The sequence below is a fragment of the Equus przewalskii genome, chromosome 8, assembly GCF_037783145.1.
Source record: "Equus przewalskii isolate Varuska chromosome 8, EquPr2, whole genome shotgun sequence".
In the NCBI taxonomy this organism is placed as follows: Eukaryota; Metazoa; Chordata; class Mammalia; order Perissodactyla; family Equidae; genus Equus; species Equus przewalskii.
Window position 1 is genome coordinate 44,563,461 of NC_091838.1, and position 21,678 is coordinate 44,585,138.

At 36.2% G+C, this 21,678-nt stretch overlaps 1 protein-coding gene across 4 annotated transcripts in view; it reads left to right on the top strand.

Annotated features, from left to right (window-relative positions):
• CPQ (carboxypeptidase Q) overlaps nt 1-21,678 on the top strand; it is a 462,588-nt gene that overhangs the window by 98,504 nt on the left and 342,406 nt on the right. For all 4 annotated transcript variants that reach the window (XM_008523652.2, XM_070631792.1, XM_070631793.1 and 1 more), the window contains one exon: nt 9,557-10,023. In XM_008523652.2, coding sequence (XP_008521874.1) covers nt 9,591-10,023 — 433 coding nt within the window. In that variant the 5' untranslated portion in view covers nt 9,557-9,590. The remainder of the gene's footprint in view (nt 1-9,556; nt 10,024-21,678) is intronic.

The following is a 21,678-nucleotide window of genomic DNA, read 5'->3' on the forward strand; positions in this document are numbered from 1 at the left end:
AGAAGATTATAAAACAATACTATAAAAAGCTAATATGCCAAAAAATTGGATAATCTAGAGGAAATGGATAAATTCTTAGAATAATACAACCTTCCAAAACTGAATCAAGAAGAAATGAGATTTTGAATAGCCGAATCACTAGTATGAGATTGAAACAATAATCCAAAACTTGCCAAAAAATAAAAGTCCAGGACCGGATGTCTTCCCTGGTGAATTCTACTAAACATTCAAAGAAGACTTAATACCCATCTTTCTTAATTTCTTCCAAAAAATTGAAGAGGAGGGGAAGCTTCCTAACTCATTCTACGAGGTCAACATTACCTTGATAATAAAACCAGACAAGGACAAAACTTAAAAAGAAAATTATAGACCGGTGTCACTGATGAACATTGATGCAAAAATCCTCAACCAAATACTAGCAAATTGAATACAATTCATTAAAAAGAACATACACCATGATCAATTGGGATTTATTCCAGGGATGCAGGGATGCTTCAACATCTGCAAATCAATCAATGTGATACATTGTATTAAGAAAATAAAGAATAAAAATCACATGATCATCTCAGTAGATGCAGAGAAAGCATTTGACAAGATACAGCATCCATTTATGATAAAAATTCTGAATAAAATGTGTATAGAAGGAAAGTACCTCAACGTAATAAAGGTCTTATATGACAAACCCACAGCTAATATCATACTCAATGGAGGAAAACTGAAAGTTATACCTTTAAGAACAGGAGACAGACAAAGATGCTCACCTTCACTACACTTATTTAGGATAGTACTGGAAGTCCTAGCCAGAGCAGTCAGGCAAGAAAAAGAAATAAAAGGGATCCAAATTGGAAGTGAAGAAGTGAAACTGTCACTATTTGCAGATGACCTGATTTTATATCTAGAAAACCCTAAAGAATCCACCAAAAAACTTTTAAAAATAATAAATGAATATGGTAAAGTTGTAGGATACTAAATAAACATACAGAAATCAGTTGCATTTCTATAAATTAACAATGAAGTAGCAGAAAGAGAAATTAAGAATGCAATCCCATTTACAATTGCAATGAAAAGAATGAAATATATAGGAATAAATTTAACCAAAGAGGTGAAAGACCTGTACACTGAAAACTATAAAACATTGTTGAAAGAAACTGAAGAAGACACAAAGCAATGGAAAGATATTCTGTGCTCTTGGATTGGAAAAATTAACATAGTTAAAATGTTCATACTTCTAAAGCAATCTGCAGATTCAATGCAATCCCTATCAAAGTTCCAATAATGTTTTTCACAGAAATAGAACAAGGAATACTAAAACTTTTATGGAATGGTGAAAGACCTCGAATAGCCAAAGGAATCCTGACAAAAAAGAACAAAGCTGGAGATGTCACTCTCCCTGATTTCAAAATATACTACAAAGCTGTAGTAATCAAAACAGCATCACAGTGGCACAAAAATAGACACATAGATTAATGGAATAGAATCGAGAGCCCAGAAATAAACCCACACATATATGGACAGCTAATTTTCAACTATGGAGCCGAGAACATACAATGGAGAAAGGAAAGTCTCTTCAATAAATGGTGTTGGGAAAACTGGACAGCCACATGCAAAAGAATGAAAATAGACTATTATCTTACACCATACACAAAAATTAACTCAAAATGGATTAAAGACGTGAATGTAAGACATGCAACCATATAACTTCTAGAAGAAAACATAGGCAGTACACTTTTTGACATCAGTCTTAGCAGCATATTTTCAAGTACCATGTCTGACCAGGCAAGGAAAACAAAAGAAAAAATAAACAAATGGGACTACATCACACTAAAAGTTTTCTACACAGCAAAGGAAACCATCAACAAAACAAAAAGACAGCCTAGCAATTGGGAGAAGATATTTACAAACCATACATCTGATGAGGAATTAATATCTAAAATATATAAAGAACTCATATGTCTCAACAACAACAACATAACCAATTAAAAAATAGACAATGATGTGGACAGACATTTTTCCAAAGAAGATATACAGATGACCAACAGGCACATGAAAAGGTGTTCAACATCACTAATTATTAGGGAAATGCAAATCAGAAGTACAGTGAGATATCACCTCATGCTCATCAGAATGACTATAATGAACAAGACGAAAAATAACAAGTGTTGGAGAGGGTGTGGAGAAAAGGGAACCCTTGTACACTGCTGGTGGTGGTGCAAACTGGTGTAGCCACTATGGAAAACACTATGGAGATTCCTTAAAAAATTAAGAATAGACCTACCATATGATTCTGCTATTCCACCTCTGGGTATTTATCCAAAGAACACAAAAACAAGAATGCGTAAAGATATATGCACCCCCTGTTCATTGCAGCGTTATTCACAATAGCAACCTAGATGCCCATCAAGGGACATCTTGATAAAGAAGTTGTGGCATATATCCACAAAGGAATACAACTCAGTCATAAAAACGATGATGTCTTGCCATTTGTGACAACTTGGATGGAACTTGAGGGTATTATGCTAAGTGAAATAAATCAGAGGGAGAAAGTAAAAAACCGTATGATCTCACTCATAAATAGAAGATAAAAACAACAAACAAACACATAGAGACAGAGCTTGGATTGGTCGTTGCCAGAGGGGAAGGGAGGAGGGAGGAGGACGAATGTGATGATTAGGTACATTTATATGGTGATGGATGGCAATTAGTCTTTGGGTGGTGAACATGATGTAATCTACGCAGAAATCAAAATATAATGATGTACACCTGAAATTTATAGTGTTATAAACCAATGTTACCTCAATAAAAAAAAAGAAAGAATTTGAAGGTGGAATTATAGGCAGGACTTGCCAACTGTTCACTTGTTCTCCCTGAGGGAGAAGGAAAAATCCAATAACACATTGCAGTTTCAAACTTACTGACTAGGGTGGGGAACAAAGGAAGAACAGGTTTGGAAGGGAAGATTCTGAGTTTAGCGTTGGATATTTAGACTTTGGGTGCATGTAGGAAGTCTAGGTAGACCATGTCAGATCCTAGGCCTTGCTTACATGTTAATTAGTATAAACAATATATTTAATTATGTATCCCCAAGAAGCCCCTAAAATGTTGTAGTAGTTGGAAATGTATTCACAGCTGCAAGGAAGGGAAAATCCAACTAACAGTGGCTAAAACAAATAGAGTTTATTTTTCTCATGTAACAGACAAGTTGGTGGTGCTAGTATTGGTTCAGCTGCACAGTAAGGTCAGGACCAATTCTCTTGGACTTGCCCTCATGGTTACAAAGTAGCTGAAGCAGCTCTAGAAACGTGACCACTTTCTTGTCAACTGCTTCTGGTTGGATCTCTTTAAGGAGAACTTGGTCACAGGGCCTCCTCTGGCTGGAAGAGTGAAGAAGAGAATTGTTGAATTTACTTAAATCCCTAGTTCCCTATCCTATTAGATGCAAAGCCTCTTTAAAAAAAAAAAAAAGATTTATAATGTCTGCTTTATTATCCTGAATGAAGCATCATAAATAATCTGCATATGTATATTTTCGAATAAATCGGTATGCTATTCTAACTGTAATATGAAGGACAAATTAAAGGAAAGTAATTTATAATAAAGTAGCTCAAAATGTACATTCCCAGGCATGACTGTGCTAGACAACATAATGAAGTAGTCAGATGCTTACATGGTGAATGTGACAGCAACAAATGCAGACAGGCCCAGCAGTGTGGTGATGGTGTTTCCAATACCAGAAGCAGCATAGTCATAGTCATTTCATTGAAACGATGCACAGCTCTTGGGAAAGTTCTGAACAAACACAGCATAGTCTTCCATTGATATACATGGTGGCTACTTCTTGAAAAAGCCAACTTGAATTAAAACTGTACAAAACTATTTTTGTATGCATTTGTATGTACAATAGAGTTAGATTCAAGGCTCAGATTATAGGTGTTTCACATTTAAAAAATTTGTGTGCAATGTAGGAGAGTTCTTAGTACACAGAATTATCCCCTACTTAGCATATGTCTAGCATCCCTGGCCTCTGCCAACTAATTACTAGTAGGAATCCCACACCCTTGTGACAACCAAAAATTCTCCCCACTGCCACATATTCAAAATGCTTCCTAGGGATAGTACCATCCATATTGATAATAACTAGATTAATAAGGCTGGACACTTTGTACTCCCAGCAAAACTGAGGTTTGGTTAGCAAGAAAAAGAGGAAATAGATATTGAAGAGGTAACTAACAGTGCTTGCTATTAGTAGGAACTGAGTCTGCTTATTTTTGTATCTTCTCCAAATTCTTGCACAGTTCCTGGCATATAGTAAGTTCTCATTGAGTTTTCTTGAATAACTGAATGAATAATTGGAATATAAATTCTGGAAAATAGAAGCCCTGTATTGTTGGAACTTTGAATTTAATAAAGGAAAGAATCTTCCTTAAGATGGTTAAAGGGCTAATTGTTATTAATCCTGGAGTGTTAGCAGAAGTCAGGAAGTGAACTTCAACGTGCTGCTGTCTATGCAAGGATTTACATTTTTGGTCTTTATTTCTACTACACACTCTAGACTGCAGACTGAGAGTTAAATTTATATTAGTGAATCCTGTTCAGGAATGGAAGATTTAGGGGAAATATTTAAGTTTTCATGTAAGCAGTATATTCATTCTTTAGAAGAAAAAGTGACACAATAAAAAAATCAATAAAAATCTGAGTCCTTAAATCTTACTCCTGTCTTTCAGCACATTCTCTTTTCTTTGTGTCCTTTTCCACTTCACTTAGTCTATTCATCTGGCATTTCTATCATAGGCTCAGACGTTTTCAAACAATAATATTTTAGTAAAAATATTTAGAAATAGAAGCAAAGGGTTTTGTTTTGTTTCCTCAGAATATAAACCTATTATTAGAGAGAATATAATTCACAGTAGGAGAAAAGTCGGTTTTGCTTTAGTTTGCCTCCAGATTTAAGCAGAAAACAATGAAAATGACATTATAAGGAACTTTATCTCTCTTTGTGAAAAAGATAATCTGTAACTATGGATCATGAACACAATATATGAAAAGCAAGTCTTTTTCAAATAGTGCTCCAAAGTTTCCTTTGACTATATAGCTTTCTGAATTCAAAGGCATGATGCAGCATGGGTTTTAAAAATAATTGTTTAAGATTTCAAAGGGTATAACATTTGATATTTCCATAATTTGAATTCGAGTAAAGGAACAACATTTTGTGTATAAGAATAAAGAGTATTTTTTAAAAATGTTGTGCAGTTTAACTTTAGACGTTCCAAATGTCCTATAATTTCCTGAGTGCACTAAATTTTTTTTCTCAATTGGGTTATTAGTATTTTACAGATTTTAAGTGAAAGAAGATCTTGAGTGTATTTGTAAATGAATTGGTCAACTAATGCATCTTTTGTAAGCATGGGTTACTTTTCCCTCTGTGAAAATTCAAAGGTGTAACCAGGTAGGTAATAAGTAGAGCCTTGTTTAGGGATTTTTGAGGAACTTCATATGCTGTCCTTGTCTTCATGTGGAATCTGGATAAATTTTCTGTGCTAAGGAGACAAGGTGTAGTGCAGATCAGAAAGAAACTTTTCTTCTCTTTCTCTCCCTCCCTTCCCCTCCCCTCTCCTCCCTTCCTCTTCTTTCTTTCCTTCCTTCCTTCCTTCCTCCCTCCCTCCCTTCCTTTCTTCCTTCTTTCCTTTTCCTGGCTGCATGAGAGGTGGGAAATATTCATTGTATCACCTGATACAGCACCCTAGGGCATTTCATTCCATATATGTTGGGGCATCACACAGTAGACCTTTCAGTTCAACTTTGGGGAATGATTCCTTCCTGTTACTGCTGTATATTCCACCGTTTTCAACCACTTATCACTTGACTTCTTGCTCTTTTCTCCCTAGACCAGTTTTGTAAAGCCTCTCTGTCTTTGCATGGGTTGTTTCCTCTGTTGGGTTACCTTTTCTTCAGTGCCACTCCTACCTTCTTCACATGCCCATCAGTAAACTTCTGCTCACCCTTCAGATCTCAGCTCAAGCATATGTCCTCCCAATCTCCTCCTCCCCTCTGTTCTCACAGAACCTTGTAACTACCTTAGTTATGAGGGCTTTCACGTTATCTGTCTCCTGTTATACATGACAGCTCTCTGTATATCCTATCCATTTGTGTATTCAGTGCTTAGTAGGTGCTCAATACATTTTTGTTAAATGAATGGAGAGATGAAATTATGACCCAAAATGAAACACCATTTACAATTAATAAAGAGGAAATATTTGAGATGAGTAAAACTATTTGTCTTTGTTGTTCACCATAGAATTATTTTCTCCCTTTGCAGGCTATGAAAAATATTACTGTAGCTTCCTTAATGTTACTTGATTGAAATGACTGTATGGGTACATTTGTATTTCTGAGCTAGGACAGACTAACAGTCTTTCGGATCAGCCAACCCTCTTGGTGATCCAAAGGGGAACTTTACTTGGGTCAGTGTGGTGCCACTGCCTTGTGGTAGGTTTAAAATCGTTCAGCTTCCAATGACTGTATCATTCACAGTATCCAATCCTGTCTTTTCTTAGGTAAGCTGTTTACATGCTTATCACTCATTTTGTAAGATTGTGCATTTTTATTTTCCTAAAATTGGCTCTGAGCTACTAGGGCTATTCCCTGGTACTAATATGAAAATATTTGGTGAGTAAATCTATATTCATGTTATCCAAACTCTTCTTGATTTTATAAGTCAAAACATTTCTACTTTTGGACTATGTCTTCTCACACTGAGGAGGGCTAGTGTTTTTAGTCGTTTCATGCAAATAAACTGGTGCCTTTGATCCTCCTTCTCATTTGGATTGACTCCATTCTAGGATGAATTTTTGATGTGTGATGACCCTAAATCTATGAATTAGGAGAGAATTTCAAGTTGTCCTTGATTATTGGCTTCATTTGGGCTTATTCTGTCTGTATATTTCACTGTTTTAGTTTTTACTATAAATCTCTATTTCTTGCTAAGAATATACAAATTATGTATCAGATTTCAGTCCCTGTGTTTTTAAATTACATATTATATTTTACAGTGTTTTTCTTAAGTGGAATGTGATATAGCAATGTCTTGTTCCATTTTTGTTCTCTCTCCAAATATAGACTGTTAATAATAATTATTATTTTCTATTTATTAATGAAAACATATCTTAGTTGGACTAACGTACCTTTCTAAAAACAATAATAATAAAAGATTCTTGAGTGCTCTTTTGAAGAGATATATAATTATGCATTCTAGCCAAGAATTGCATCAGTAATTTTCAGATTGTGTGCCAGGGAAAACCAGATTTAGAATCAATTAACATATATTTACTATTTACTTATGTCAAGTGTTCTAGGTGATTTCTCATGTAGTTCATTGTTTTGTCACTTTGATCTTAGTAAACTATATAAAGTACTGATAGTGTGGTAACTGTGGAAACCAAGAACCCATACATGTAAATAGTTATAATAAAAAGAAAAGCAGTAGTAATGTATAGTTTTCATAATTTTTCAAAATACTTGAAGTGTGATAGCAAGTTTTTATTCCCATAGTTTCTTTGTGAAGGAGGCAAGACAAGTACTCTCATACCCTAGGGAAGCTAAGACCTGGAGAGATTAAAGGCTCATTCATTCCTTAAACAGAAGTGCATTGAGTGCCTATATATGGGGACAATGATTGAAGGTACAATGATGAATAATTTACCCTCCTTGACTTTGAGAGTAGGAGAGACAGATTTATAAACGAATATATTAGTTGAGAGTATAGTTGATTATGGTAGAAGCACAGAAAATGGTGCACCACAGAAGAGCTGATTTTTAAAGCATTCTCATTAAAGAGTAAGTGGAGACATTTGGCAGAAGAAGGGGAAGAGGGTGAGCAGAAGGACCTTGCAGAAAAAGAGAATGAATATATGGAGAGACCTAGAGTTATGAAAACACCTGGGTGTTTGAAGAACAATGTCAAGTTCAATCCAGCTGGAGCACTACTGTGCAATATAAATATGAATATAGGAGTTAAAATTTTCTAATAGTCATTTAAAAAGTACGAAGAAACAGGTGAAATTAAAAATAATATATTTTATTTAATCCAATACATCTGAAATATTTGTTGTTTTTTCATACTTAAGTATGAAGTATTTGATTTTAAGGATCAAATCAGGTATGCATTTTGCACTTACAAAACATCTCAATTTGGATAAGCCACATTTCAAGTGCTCAGTATCTAGAAGCTTAGAGATGTGTGAGTGTGTATGTGAGAGAGAGAAAGATAGAGAAAGAAAGAGAGGAAAAGAGAGTGAGAAAAAGAATGAAAATGTGTGTGCTCTAGAGGGTAAGTGGAGCAATGAGGCTGAAGTAGTCATTGGAGCCATATTTTGAGAGGCCTTGTATGCTGACTGAATATGGAATTTATCCTTATAATATAGTAGTTTTTGACTGTGCTTCTCAAATTATCTCTGATAAAGGATCAGTTTTTTAAATTTTAATTTGTTGCAGACTGATACTTTTGCAAAATACAATAGCAGTGAGTTAGAAAAATGAAATAACAGAGACATACAAAGAGAAGTTCCATTTTTAAATCATTAGATTTGACAATTATACAGTTATTTTTTCAGTTGTCTATAAAGGTGTCTAAACCAGTGATAGCCAGTGGAACTTTCTATGAGGATAGAAATGGTCTGTCTGTACTGCCCAGTATGGTAGCCACTAACAACATGTAGCTATTGAGCATTTGGAATGTGGCTAGTATGACAGAGAAACTGAATATTTAGTTCTATTTCATTGAAACTAATTTAAATAGAAATAACCACATGAGACTATTGGCTGCTGTATTGCACAGCACTGGATATGTTTACTTTTAATCTCTGTATTTATCTGTTGTAGTGAAAAACAGTTGTGGACTGGTGTAGGTCCACAAACCATACTTTGAGTAGCACTGTTTAGAGTATGGACTCTAGAGTTAGAAAGCTTTTGTTTGTCTTTGGCAAGTTAATTAATCTCTTGATACCTTAGGATCCTCATTTGTAAAATGCAAGTAATAATAAGAAACTACCTCATAGAGTTGTTGTGAGGATTAAATGTGGAAGAGGTGGGGTTAGGGAAACCAAGAAAAGATAACATCTGAGAGGGCCTCAAAAGAGGAGTTCAGGAGGCAAAGAGGAAACAGCATATCAAGGAGAGAGAACACTGAAACCCATTTGGATCATACTCTAGAGGGCGGGACAGCAGATAATACTGTCCTAGCCCTGACCCTGCTACCACTGCTGCTACCACTGTTTCTTCCTCTCCTTCCTAGTTATCTTCTTATTTTAATCTTTTAGCATATTTTAAACTGGATTACTAGGTAATATGATTCTGTTATTTTAATAAATGCTACCTTATTAATAAGGCCAATTATTGCCTCTTTACTTCTTCATTCCTGGGTGTTATGGTGCCTGAATTTGATGGTGGAAGTTGAGCAACTGTTGAGAAGGGAAGGGGAATCCCGTTTGAAGAGCAATCCCTGGGTTATGGACAAAGAGCTGTGAGAACCTTTTTTCCTAAAACATGTTTCTTACTTACATAGGTTATTTTAGGAAGAAAACCAACTGGAAAAAACAATGAAGTTCCTTCTCTTCACATTTGTTGGTGTTGTTCACCTTTTATCCACGAACTCTGGGAAAGCTATATATAGAAATGGCATCTCTCAAAAGACTTTTCAAGAAATAAAAGAAGAAATAGCCTGCTATGGAGATGTTGCTAAAGCAATCATCAACCTTGCTGTTTATGGTAAAGCCCAGAACAGATCCTATGAGCGATTGGCACTTCTGGTTGATACTGTTGGACCCAGACTAAGTGGCTCCAAGAGCCTAGAAAAAGCCATCCAAATCATGTACCAAAACCTGCAGGAAGATGGGCTGGAGAATGTCCACCTGGAGCCAGTCAAAATACCCCACTGGGAAAGAGGAGAAGAGTCTGCTGTGATGCTGGAGCCCCGGAATCACAAGATGGCTATTTTGGGTCTTGGCAGCAGCATTGGGACTCCCCCAGAAGGTATTGTTTGTCTTTTTCAAGTCAGTTTGCTGTGTACTTTATAAAACTAGTGTCGTCAGGCTGGCCCAGTGGTGTAGTGGTTAGGTTCGCAGGCTCTGTTTCCACAGCCTGGGGTTTGTGGGTTCAGATCCCAAGCATGGACCTACACACCACTCATCAAGCTATGCTGTGGTGGGATCCCATACACAAAAAATAGAGGAAGATTGACACAGCTGTTAGCTCAGAGACAATCTTCCTCAAGCAAAAAGAGGAAGATTGGCAACAGATGTTAACTCAGGGCCCATCTTCCTCACCAAAAAAAAAAAAAAAAGACTAATGTCATGTGACATAATTTATTATATTATGCATGATTCATATTATAATTTGAGTGATAAAAAAGAAGATATAATCATTTCCCATTCCATTGGCTTAATGAGTTCTCTAGTCTTATACCCTTTTTTTCCTTTCCTTCCTTTCTTTTTTCTATTTCTTTTCTGAAAGAAAGCTGATTGTGTGGGGTCATTTTTTAAATGAAGAATCTACAGCTATTGGCCCATGATACTTATCTGCCCTAACACTTAATAATTTCTATGTAGTGTAACATTAGTATCACTCTGTAGAGAATTGAGATATAAGTAAATAGGATACAAAAACTATGACTTCTTCTAAGTGGCCTCGGTGTGCAGAATTTCTTAAAATTAATGAAATAGGAAACAGAGCCTTGATTTGATTTGAGTTAATTACTTTTACAGAATCTGAGTCTTTTAATGCAAAGAACTATCCAGGGTGGAGTTCTACCTTTACTTATCAGCACCCTCGCTCAGCTTCATCAGACAGTATAAATGCCTACATCAGGATGTATAACCAGTCAACAGCGAACGATCAGCCAGTCTTGGACTATTCATGGACTGTTTTCCTATGGATCCCTCATGGACTATTCATGTATTCATAGACTATTTCTCTATGGCAGAGGAACTAGTTTATAGAAATTAGTTGACCTTCTCTAAAAAGGTTATAGAAACTTTTCACTTTCTCTAATGCCAAGAGGAAGACCTGGTAGAGAAGTGAACGGTTAGTTTAAAAAAAAAATCCTCATTGAGATATAATTCACACATCATAATATTCACCCATTTAAAATATACAATTCAGTGGTTTTTAGTAGGTTCACAGAATGGTGCAACTACCACCACAATATAGTTGTAGAACATTTTCATTACCTCAAAAAGAAACTCCATATTCATTTGCTGTACTCTCCATCCCTTCCCTAACTCCCTGCTAAGCCCTAGATAGTCACTAGTTTGCTTTCTGTCTATGGATTTGCCTATTCTGGATATTTCACATGAGTGGGATCATACATTATGTAGTCTTTTGTGACTGACTTCTTTCTTGTAGCATAATGTTTTCCAGGTTCATCTACGTTGTAGCATGTATCAGTACTTAATTCATTTTTACTGTTGAATACTCCATTTTATGGATATACCACTTTTTATTTATCCATTAATCAGTTGATAGACACTTTTTTTTCCACCTTTTGCTATTATGAATAATGCTGCTATAAACATTCATGCATAAGTTTTTGTATGGACACATGTTTTTATTTCTCTTGTGTATATACCACGGAGTAGAATTGCTGGGTCATATAGTAACTCTATGTTTAACTTTTAGAGGAATTGCCAAACTGTTTTCCAAAGTGACTGCATCATTTTACATTTCCACTAATGTATTCTAATTTTTACATGTATTTGTTGACCCTTGTCATTATCTGTCTTTTTGGTTATAGCTGTGCTAGTGGATCTGAAGTGGTGTCTCATTGTGGTTTTGATTTGCATTTCCCTAATAACTAATGATGTTGAGCATCCTGCTGTGTTCTTATTGGCCATTTGTATATCTTCTTTGGAGAAATGCATATTCATATCCTTTGCCCAATTTTTAATTATGCTATTTGAATTTTTATTATTGAGTTGTAAAAGCTCTTCATGTATTCTTGATACAAGTCCCTTATCAGATGTATGATTTGCTAGTGATCCCTCCCATTCTATGGATTGTCTTTTCACTTTCTTGATGGTAATGTTTGCTGCAGAAAAGTCTTTAATTTTCATTGAGCACAATTTATCTAAATTTTCTTTTGTTGCTTATTTATGTCTAAGATACTATTGCCTAAACCAAGGTCACAAAGATTTATTCCTGTATTTTCTTCTAAGAGTTTAGTCTTAGCTCTTACATTTAGGTCTGTGAGTTACTTTTTGTAGATGGTGTGAGGTAAGAGTCAAACTTCATTCTTTCACATGTGGTCATTTAGTTGTCTCAGCATCATCTGTTGTAAAGGCTATTCTTTCCCCAATTAATGTTTGTTACATTAATTGTTTTTCAGATGTTACCAACCTTGCATTCCTGGGATAAATCCCACTTGGTTATGGTGTATAAGCTTTTATTTGTTACCACATTCAGTTTACTAATATTTTTTTGAGTAGTTTTACATCTATATTCTTAAAGAATATTGATCTGTAGTTTTATTTTGTTGTGATATCTTTGTCTGGTTTGGTATCGGGGTAATTCTGCCTACAGAGAATCAGTTGGAAAATATTACCTTGTCTTCTATTCTCTGGAAGAGTTTGTGAAAGATTGTATTAATTCTTTAAGGTTTTGGTAGAATTCACCAGTGAAGTCATCTGGTCCTGATCTTGCTTTGTGAAAAGATGTTAATGATTAATTCAGTGTCTTTCCTTGTTATAGATCTATTCATTTTTTTCTATTCCTTCTTGAGACATTTTTAGTAGTTTGTGTCTTTCTAGGAATTTATCCATTTATCTAAGTTACATAATTTGTTGGCGTACAGTTATTTATAGTATTCCTTTTTAGTTATTTTTATTTTTGTGAGGATAATGTTCTAAATCACTTGACTTCAGCCCAAAGATCTCCCTTTATTTGGTTTTTTTTTTTCAAAGTAGACCTGTTAGCAGAAAATTCTTTAAGCTTTCATCTACCTTTATTTCTTTACTTGATCTTCATTATTGAAATATAGTTTTACTGGATATAAGCTTCTTGGTTGACAATTTTTCAGTTTCAACACTGAATTTGTTATTCCGTTGTCCTCTGGCCTCCCTTGTTTCAGGTAGAGAAGTCAGCTGTTAAGGTTATTGAGATTCTCTTGTACGTGATGAGTAGTTTTGCTCTTATTGATTTCAAGATTTTTCTCTTTACTTTTGGTTTTCAGCATTTTGATTTGGATGTATCTAGGCATGGATATCTTTGATTTTGTCTTGCTTGGAGGTTGTTGAGCTTCATGGGTGTGTGGATTAATGTTTTGCATCCATTTGGGAAGTTTTTAATTATTATTTCTATAAATTTTCTTTCTTCCCGTTTTTCACTCTGTTCTCCTTCTGGTACTTCTATTATGACTATATTGGTGCACTAAATGGTGTCCCACATTTGTCTGAGGCTCTGCTCATTTTTCTTCCTTTTTTTCTCTCTGTTCTTCAGATTGCATAACCTGTATCAATCTATCATCAAGTTCATTGACTATTTCTTCTGCTAGGTTAAATATACTATTGATCCCCTCTACTGAATTTTTCTTCTCAGTTATGATACTTCTTAACACCAGAGTTTCCAATTGGTCTTTTGTATAATTTCTATCTCTTTATCAGTATTCTCTATTTGATGAGACATTGTCATCATGCTTCCTTTAATTTTTTAAGTATGGTTTCCTTTAGTTCTTTGAACGTATTTATAATAGTTGCTTCAAAATCTCTGTCTGATATGTCTCACAGTTGGGCCCCCTCAGAGGGAATTTCCATTGCCTGCTTTTTTTCCTGTGTTCCATTTGCAATTTCCTATTTCTTTTCATGTCTCATAATTTTTTTTATTGAGTACTGAACATTTTAAATTGTATATTCTAGAAATTCTAGATGCTGATTCTTCTCCCTTCCCCTCTCCTGTCCACTGGAGGTTGCTGTTGTTTTTGCTGCTTGTCTTGTCCTTTGTTTAGTGACCTGGTTGTACTACTCTTAAGTCTCTTTCGCCCTCAGTGTATAGATTCTGATGTCCCTGTTCAGATTGATTTTCCCTTATTCTTACTTTTAGTCTGGCCCCCTAGGAATCACCCCTGGGTCTGTGGCTTATACATTTGTATATTATTTAATTATATTATTATATTTAATTATATTATTATAAAAAATATATTTGTCAATGGTTGTGCTTAGGTTCCTTTAGCCAGTTTTATTTTTGCCCTTTACTATTGGATGTTTATGTGGTTTGGAGGCTATTACTGAAACTTAAGGAGTTAATATTTTTGCCCCAAATTCAGCCAGGGCCTAGTACGTTGGAAGATCCCTCTCCAGTCAATCTTGAGAGGGCTCAGCCTTGTGCGTGCACATAGTCTTCCAGCCTAGTAGGATGCATGTGATTTTATTATTAAGCCAGGCTTAATAATATTTTCCCTTGTGTCAGAATGGCTTATTTTTCAACCAGTCTTTGGTCAGAGGCTCTGCTTCAGCCTCTTGTGCCAGTGAGGCTTCTGTCTTTTGTTGGTTGATCTGTGTGCAGCTAGGGAAATGTTTTCAATCTGACCCATGTCCTGTTTTGATTGTTCCTGAGTAGGAATATGAGCATAGCCTTCCCAAACCCCAGGGTTTACTGTGATCCCAGGAGGGTTTTTCTTGGTTATTTCTTTCCATGTTTTCTTCTGTTAAACTTCTGATTGCTCTGCCATGTTGCTTGTTGCTAGCAGTGTCATGAAGCTACCAGCACCTGCTTTATTTCTTTCTACCAAGCTCTCCATGGTTTTCAACAACACCCTTAGGCATGAAATTCTCTATTTTCTGTTCCAAGTAAAGTCACTACTTTGGGTAAGAACTGCAAAGCTCTTTATCCTCCTGGCTTGCCTCTTGCCTTGGAGAACCTCTGTGCTACTGCCCAGGAGCTAGGCACAATATAGTGGCCTGCTTCACCCAGAGTGATATCCCTAGCAGGTGCTAGAAGGAGAAGGTGATAGTTCCTCATCTTTTCAGCTTGCCTCTCCCAGCATGAGACCTCTGCCTATGAGTGAGCTGAGACAGTGGTGATCAGGGTCCCAGTATTCTTGGTGGCTAAAATTGGGGTAGGGTTTCCATCATACAACGAGGGGCTGGGTAGAGGAATGGGGCCTCAGTCCTCGTGGATTAGAGTGGCCATAATAGAGTTTCTGTAACATGCAGCTGGGGATAGGAGAAGGAAGCAGATCAGGGCCCAAATGCTACAGACTCTCAGTATTCTAACTCAGATTTAGTAGATTTTCTTGAATGAATGTTTCTCTATTTGCTGCATTCTCTTAGGAAAATTTTGAGAGACTTTAAGTGATTTTTTAAAAATAATTTTCCTAGTTAAATGTTTTGTAGGGGAGAGGATCTGCCAAGTTTCTCACCTCACCATTCTGGAAGTACCATTGGGATGGCCAGTTCTGGTCTCTCTTAGGCTGCATGAATAGGTGGTAGAGTTCCCTAAGGTGTTAGGGCACCCCTCAGCCTGGGTTCTATAGTGTCAGCCAGGAGTTTTGTTCAGTTGCCTTCTGTTATGCACTAATCTGTGTTAGACACCAGCCTATATATACTTTTTCTTTTTAAGCCCTCCCAACTGTCTTAAAAGGTTGAGCTATTTTTTTTTACAGATGAGAAAACCAGACTCCAAGAGGTTAGGTAGTTTGCCCAGAGTACACAACTAGTAAGAGGCCAAGTTCACGCATGAACAACTGTCAAACTCCAGAGTTTGTGCTTTAGTCATTAGACTACCTTGCCTCATATACAAATATTTTGATGTTATTTTCATTTATAAGATTTCCCTTTTTAGCCATTTGGCTGAAGCAGATCTGTCTCAAAAGCTGCTGATACCTGTACTATGAAAGAAGAATTTATTGATGTCTGCACCTTCTTTTTGGACATGTTTTCTCATTCCCATTTCTTTCTATTTTTTTTTTTTTTTTGTCAGGAATATTGGCCTTGAGCTGACGTTTGTGCCAATCTTCCTCTATTTTATGTGGGATGCTGCCACAGTGTGGTTTGACAAGTGGTGCTGAGTCTGTGCCCGGGATCAAAACCTGCGAACCCTGGGCCGCCGAAGTGGAGTGCACGAACTTAACCACTAGGCAACTGGGCCAGCCCCCCATTTCTTTATTATCCTCATTTCTCATTCTATAGCTGGACCTGCTCGTCCCTGGCTATCTGCCTGGTATTGAAAACTAAGCCAAGTTACTGATTGCTCCTGGGGCCTTCAAAACCTTGGGGAGGTGAATTCTACTTACTGGAATCTACTGTGGTGTTCCAAGACTCACTTTCACCCAACTCTTCATTCCATTGGGCTCAAAGTCGAGAAACAGTTGTCTGGCAATTGCACTATTTTAAGCTCTGAGGAGACCGGAGAGTTAGGCTGGACCAGGTATAGAAAAATTCTCACAAGAAATAGTGTGAAGTCAGCATAAAGGGACATCTAGATGCAGGTAGTGTGGTGCAGAGCTCATCTCCCACAAACCCCATGTTGTGTCCTTCGTTTAGCCGCCTACTAGTTGTGTGACCTTGGACCAGTCATTTAATCTCTATGGGCCTTAATTTTGTTACCCGTAAAATGACAGAAGACTGGAATATGAATCTGTAAGGTCTCTTCCAGATTGGAAAGGCTGTGATTTTTATGAGAAGTCACAAGAGATCAGTGAAGCTAGAGTTCATGAGAGCAGGTGTTTGCTTTGGAGCAGATTCCTTATATAACCAGAGGTGATTTTTTTAACTTTCTAATTCTAGACTTGACTATTACAGTGTGTGTTAGTTTATTTGTGTGTCAGGGTTAGGGCTCTGTGAGCTATATGTGGAGAGTTGGAAGAAGACAGATATACAAGCAGGCCAAGCAGCACGAAATGCTGAGCAAAACTTAGAAGTAAGGCAAAAGAAAGTATAATCTCCAGTCAATCCTGAGATAATACAGCAGACATCAGATTTAAATAGACCAAGTAAAGGAATGAGAATCAGCAGCCAAATCCCGGAGAGACTGACATATGGATGAGAAAGAGGAACTTGGACAGAATGTTGTTGCTCTCCCTCAGTAGATACAACTCTGTGGGTCTTCAGGATGCAGTCTCTGAACCCCACACAGCAGATCATTGAGCATTTAGTAATTTTCCAAGGAGACTGACATCTTTATAGAGGTACTGGGTTTTTCTAAAATATTATGTTACAAATTGTCTGCTTTGTATCAGTTTATGAGCTCCTGGAGGACTGGACTGAATCTTATCCATCTCTCTATCTTCTGTACCTAGTACCACACTCCATACATAGTAGTTATTCATTGCATGTTTGAGGATTACTGCATTTTTTCAGGTAGCTCTTTCCTTAGAGTATTAGTTACTTGTAATAATAAAAAAATAGTGCTTCCTTCTACATACTGATGATGTTGTTGACCCATTGTCATTTGCTTAGATGTTTTTCTGATTATAGAATTAATATTTTTATATTGTAGAAAATATAATATTCTCATTATAGAAAACACGTGCATAATATATAAAAATCATAAAAATCATTTGTGATCTTTTCCTCTGGATTCATTGCTAGCATTTTTATTTTTCCCTCTAATCTTTCCATAGTCTTTCCAAGATTATTTCCTTCTTCCTTTTTTCTCCTGTTTTAAATAACATGGTTGTAAAAATCCTTTAATACCGAAGAAGAGATTTTTATATTTTTGATAAATATCAGAAAAGGAGAAATGATTGGAATATTTCAGGAAGTCTCAAGAGGGTGACAAAGAAATAGTTTTGAAACTGCTCCTATAGATATAAAAAATGCCAACAAAATACTTAGAAACCACCTTTTCTCTCAATGTTTTTAGTTACTTTAAATGTTAATATAATAGAATATATACATTACAGATAACAAATTATTTATAATACAATGTAAACATAATATATTTAATTATTAAAAATTTTAATATAAATTTTGATACTTTAAGGTTCTTGATACATTTTATTAAATTGTTTTCCAGAAAGGTTGTGCTCTCCTATCAGGAGCGTTTCTTAATATTCTAATCCCTGTACCTTCATCTGTATTGGATATTTTTTCCTAATCTTTGCCAATTTGATAGGCTAAAAGTGACATTTCATTATTATTTTACTTTGTATTCCTTTTCTTATTCTTGAGGTAAATATTTTCATGTGTTTATTGGTTACTTGTATTTTTCTTCTTTAAATTATCTGTTAATATTCCATTCCCTTTTTTCTATTGGTGCTTTAATGATTTCCTACTTGATGTATAGGAACTCATTACACAGTAAAGATTTAAATTCTTTGATTGTGTTTGATTCAAATTGAAGTTTTTTCAGCTATTGAGATGGTTTATATTGATCCATCACCTCCTTTTTAATTTCTTCTTAAGAGCTTATTTATTTCTCATATTTGAGGAGGATTGACTGGCTCTGGAGGTTATTTAAGACTGTAAAACAGCAAAGTTGACTAATTGATGCTCCCTCTGTCCTATCAAAGTGTTCTAAGAAATTGAGCTGTTTAGCTCAGTTTACACAGACTTTGGAACATCATCATCATGGTTTGTGGAGTAGGGGCGACTTGCTCTTAAAACTGCAATTACAACCTTCAGGTCCCAGTCTAGCTGGACTTGGATTTTGAGCATTGTGCGCTGATTGGTACTTCTGCTGGTTCATGTCAAAGTGTGTGTATTTCATGACTTTTCTTTATGAAAATGATTTAGGAATGGGAGGAAGAAGAGATATAGATAGCATTAGACTGGGCTTAATGTGTAGAGTTGACTGGTAGTTAATGTTCACCACTCTAGCTGGTTTAAAGTTAAAGCAGACATGGGTGTATTACAGGATTTTAAATGGTTTACAGAATCACTGAAAAACGGAAGGATGCAGACTTTAACTTGAGCTTTTCAGGAATGAATTTGAAAACCATTCTATAGAACCACAATATCAAGACTGCTATTGCCTTTCCTAGATTAATACTAGATCAGAAAGCTACTCTACAAAATCCAGACATTTCCATGATTGTGCTTGTCTCTAAAACAGTAGAAGCAGTAGAAAATGGCCTCCACCTAATTTCTGCCTTCTAGATCTTGTTCAAGTGCATAAAATTGGTGACACTTAAATTACTTCTAGAACCCTAATGTAGGAAGTCTCAGAAGTGTAGTTTTTAGGTTTTTAGTCTTTATAGACAGAAAGACACATTTAAAGGAGGTTGGAATGGATGTTGAATGCCAATTGTCCATATCCAGCACAATGCTCATTTCATTATGCCTCTTAATAACAATATGAGATGAACTTTTTTCATAAATAAATAAATAAACAAGTGAAAAAACATAGTCATTGGTTATGTAGTACAACTAACACTACCAATAGCAATTTAATCCTCTGCGGCTAATGGATTATAATGGATTTAATAGGATTAAAGAGAATATGAGGAGAGTAATCATGAAATGAAGTGGAGGCATGTCTCTGGGCATCCTGAAGGATTGAAGAGGAATATTCGAGGCTGCTTGTCAAGTTTGCCATATAAATTGAAGTGGATTCTCCTTCATCTTTTCTACTGTTTTCCCCTTATCTATTTTGCATACTTCTCTTCCCTAGGCCTCATCTTAAATGTTGGCATTTTCAAAGGTTTCTGCATATGAACATTCTCCTAAGTAATATAATCCAGTCCCATAGCTTTAAGTATCACCTATATACTTATGAATTCTAAGTGTATATATATATGTCCCTGACTTCTTGCTACATTTCCAAGAATGACTGGATGTCCTGTGAGCCCCACAAACTCAGCTTCCTGTCTTTCCTGTGTTTCTCATCTTCGTTAATGACATTGCCATCCATCCAGGCACACATGCTCAAAGTTCTGCTAATATCTGATATGGTATCTTGCTTTCATGTTTTAGTCCTCTGCCTGGAATTAAGGATTCAGCTCAAATGTCTCCTCTTCTGTGGAGAATTTTCTATGTTTGCTCATCCCCAAAGAAGTATTAACCACTTCTTCCTTTCTGCTTTTTCTGTACCCTATACATGCTTATATCATAAGCATTTCTGTACTAGATGATAAGCCTCTTAGAGTCAGAGATCCCAGTTTCAGTGGTTTTCAACTGGTCATGGTTTTGCTCCCCAGAGGAAATTTGGCAATGTATGGGCACATTTTTGATGGCTGTGACTGAGAGGGAGTGCTACTTGAGTTTAGTTGGTAGAGGCTAGGAATACTGCTAAACAGTCCACAATGTACAAAACAGGCCTCCCTTTTCCCCTCAACAAATAATTATCCTTTCCAAAATGCCAATACTGCCAAAGTTGAGAAACTCTGCCCTAGTCCTTAGCATAGTGTCTCATACACAGACAATTGTGAAGAAATATTTGTTGAATGAGTAAGTCTTTGCATTGATCTCAATCTAACATTCAGTTAGTCACCAACCCTTAAATGTCACATATGAGTCCTTTTTTGCCATTCTCACTGTCACATCAGAATTCAGGACCTAACATCTCCTGCTTACAGTGTTATAATCACCCCCTAATTCATCTTTCTGACTCCAGTCTCATTTTAATCAATTACCATACTGCCGCTTCAATTGTCTTTGTAAAATATAGATCTCATTATGTCATTCCTTTGCTTAAAATCTTTTCCTTGTTCAGGGTATAGTTTAAATTCTTATGAGCTTTTCAAAAGTGATCCCAGGCTGTGTTTCTAGGCTCGTGTCTAGTTTCTCCCCAGCCACACACCTTATGCTTCAGCCACACAGGCCTAACTGCTCTTGCCTTGACAAGTTCATACCTCCTTGGCTTAAAAACTGCTTCCTGGACCTCTAGCCAACCTAACCCTAAGCCTAATCAATCCTGACCCAACCCAACCCAACCATTCTCTGCTTAGAGAGTTCCTATTCATTTTTAAAGACTCATTTAAAATGAATCTTTTCTCTAAAGTTTTTTTTTGAACCCGAACCTAAATGAACTTAATTGTTCTTTCGTCTCTATTCGCATAGCACTTTGTTTGCCTGTATTATAGAATGATCACAATTTATTATAGTTGATTATTCACGTGGTTATCTCTTCTGAGAAACTGTGACCTCCTCCAGGGTAAAAGCCACATCTTGCTTATCTTTGTGTCTCCCTTAGCACTGGGGCCCAGTGCATGGTATGTAATAGATGCACATTAAATATCCATTGATCTCATGAGTAGATTGTGAGAAATATCACACATTTAAAAAGGGTATTTACAATGGGGCTGGCCCCGTGGCCGAGTGGTTAAGTTCACGCGCTCCGCTGCAGGCGGCCCAGTGTTTCGTTAGTTCTAATCCTCGGCGCGGACATGGCACTGCTCATCAGACCACGCTGAGGCAGCATCCCACATGCCACAACTAGAAGAACCCACAACGAAGAATACACAACTATGAACCGGGGGGCTTTGGGGAGAAAAAGGAAAAAATAAAATCTTTAAAAAAAAAAAAAAAGGTATTTACAAGCTCATTCATACTTGAACAAGGTTCTTTTGGCCTTATGTAATTTCCATAGGTCTTTTGTGTCCCTGTCATAACCAATAACAAACAATTAATTTTGGTTTGCTTCTGCAGTGAAGGCACATAGGAAAGAGGAAGATAAATGAACATCAATCAAATCATGATTAGGTTGTTCATTGCAGTATCTTCTTTCTGAAAACTTAAGCAGCATGGGTCGGAAAGT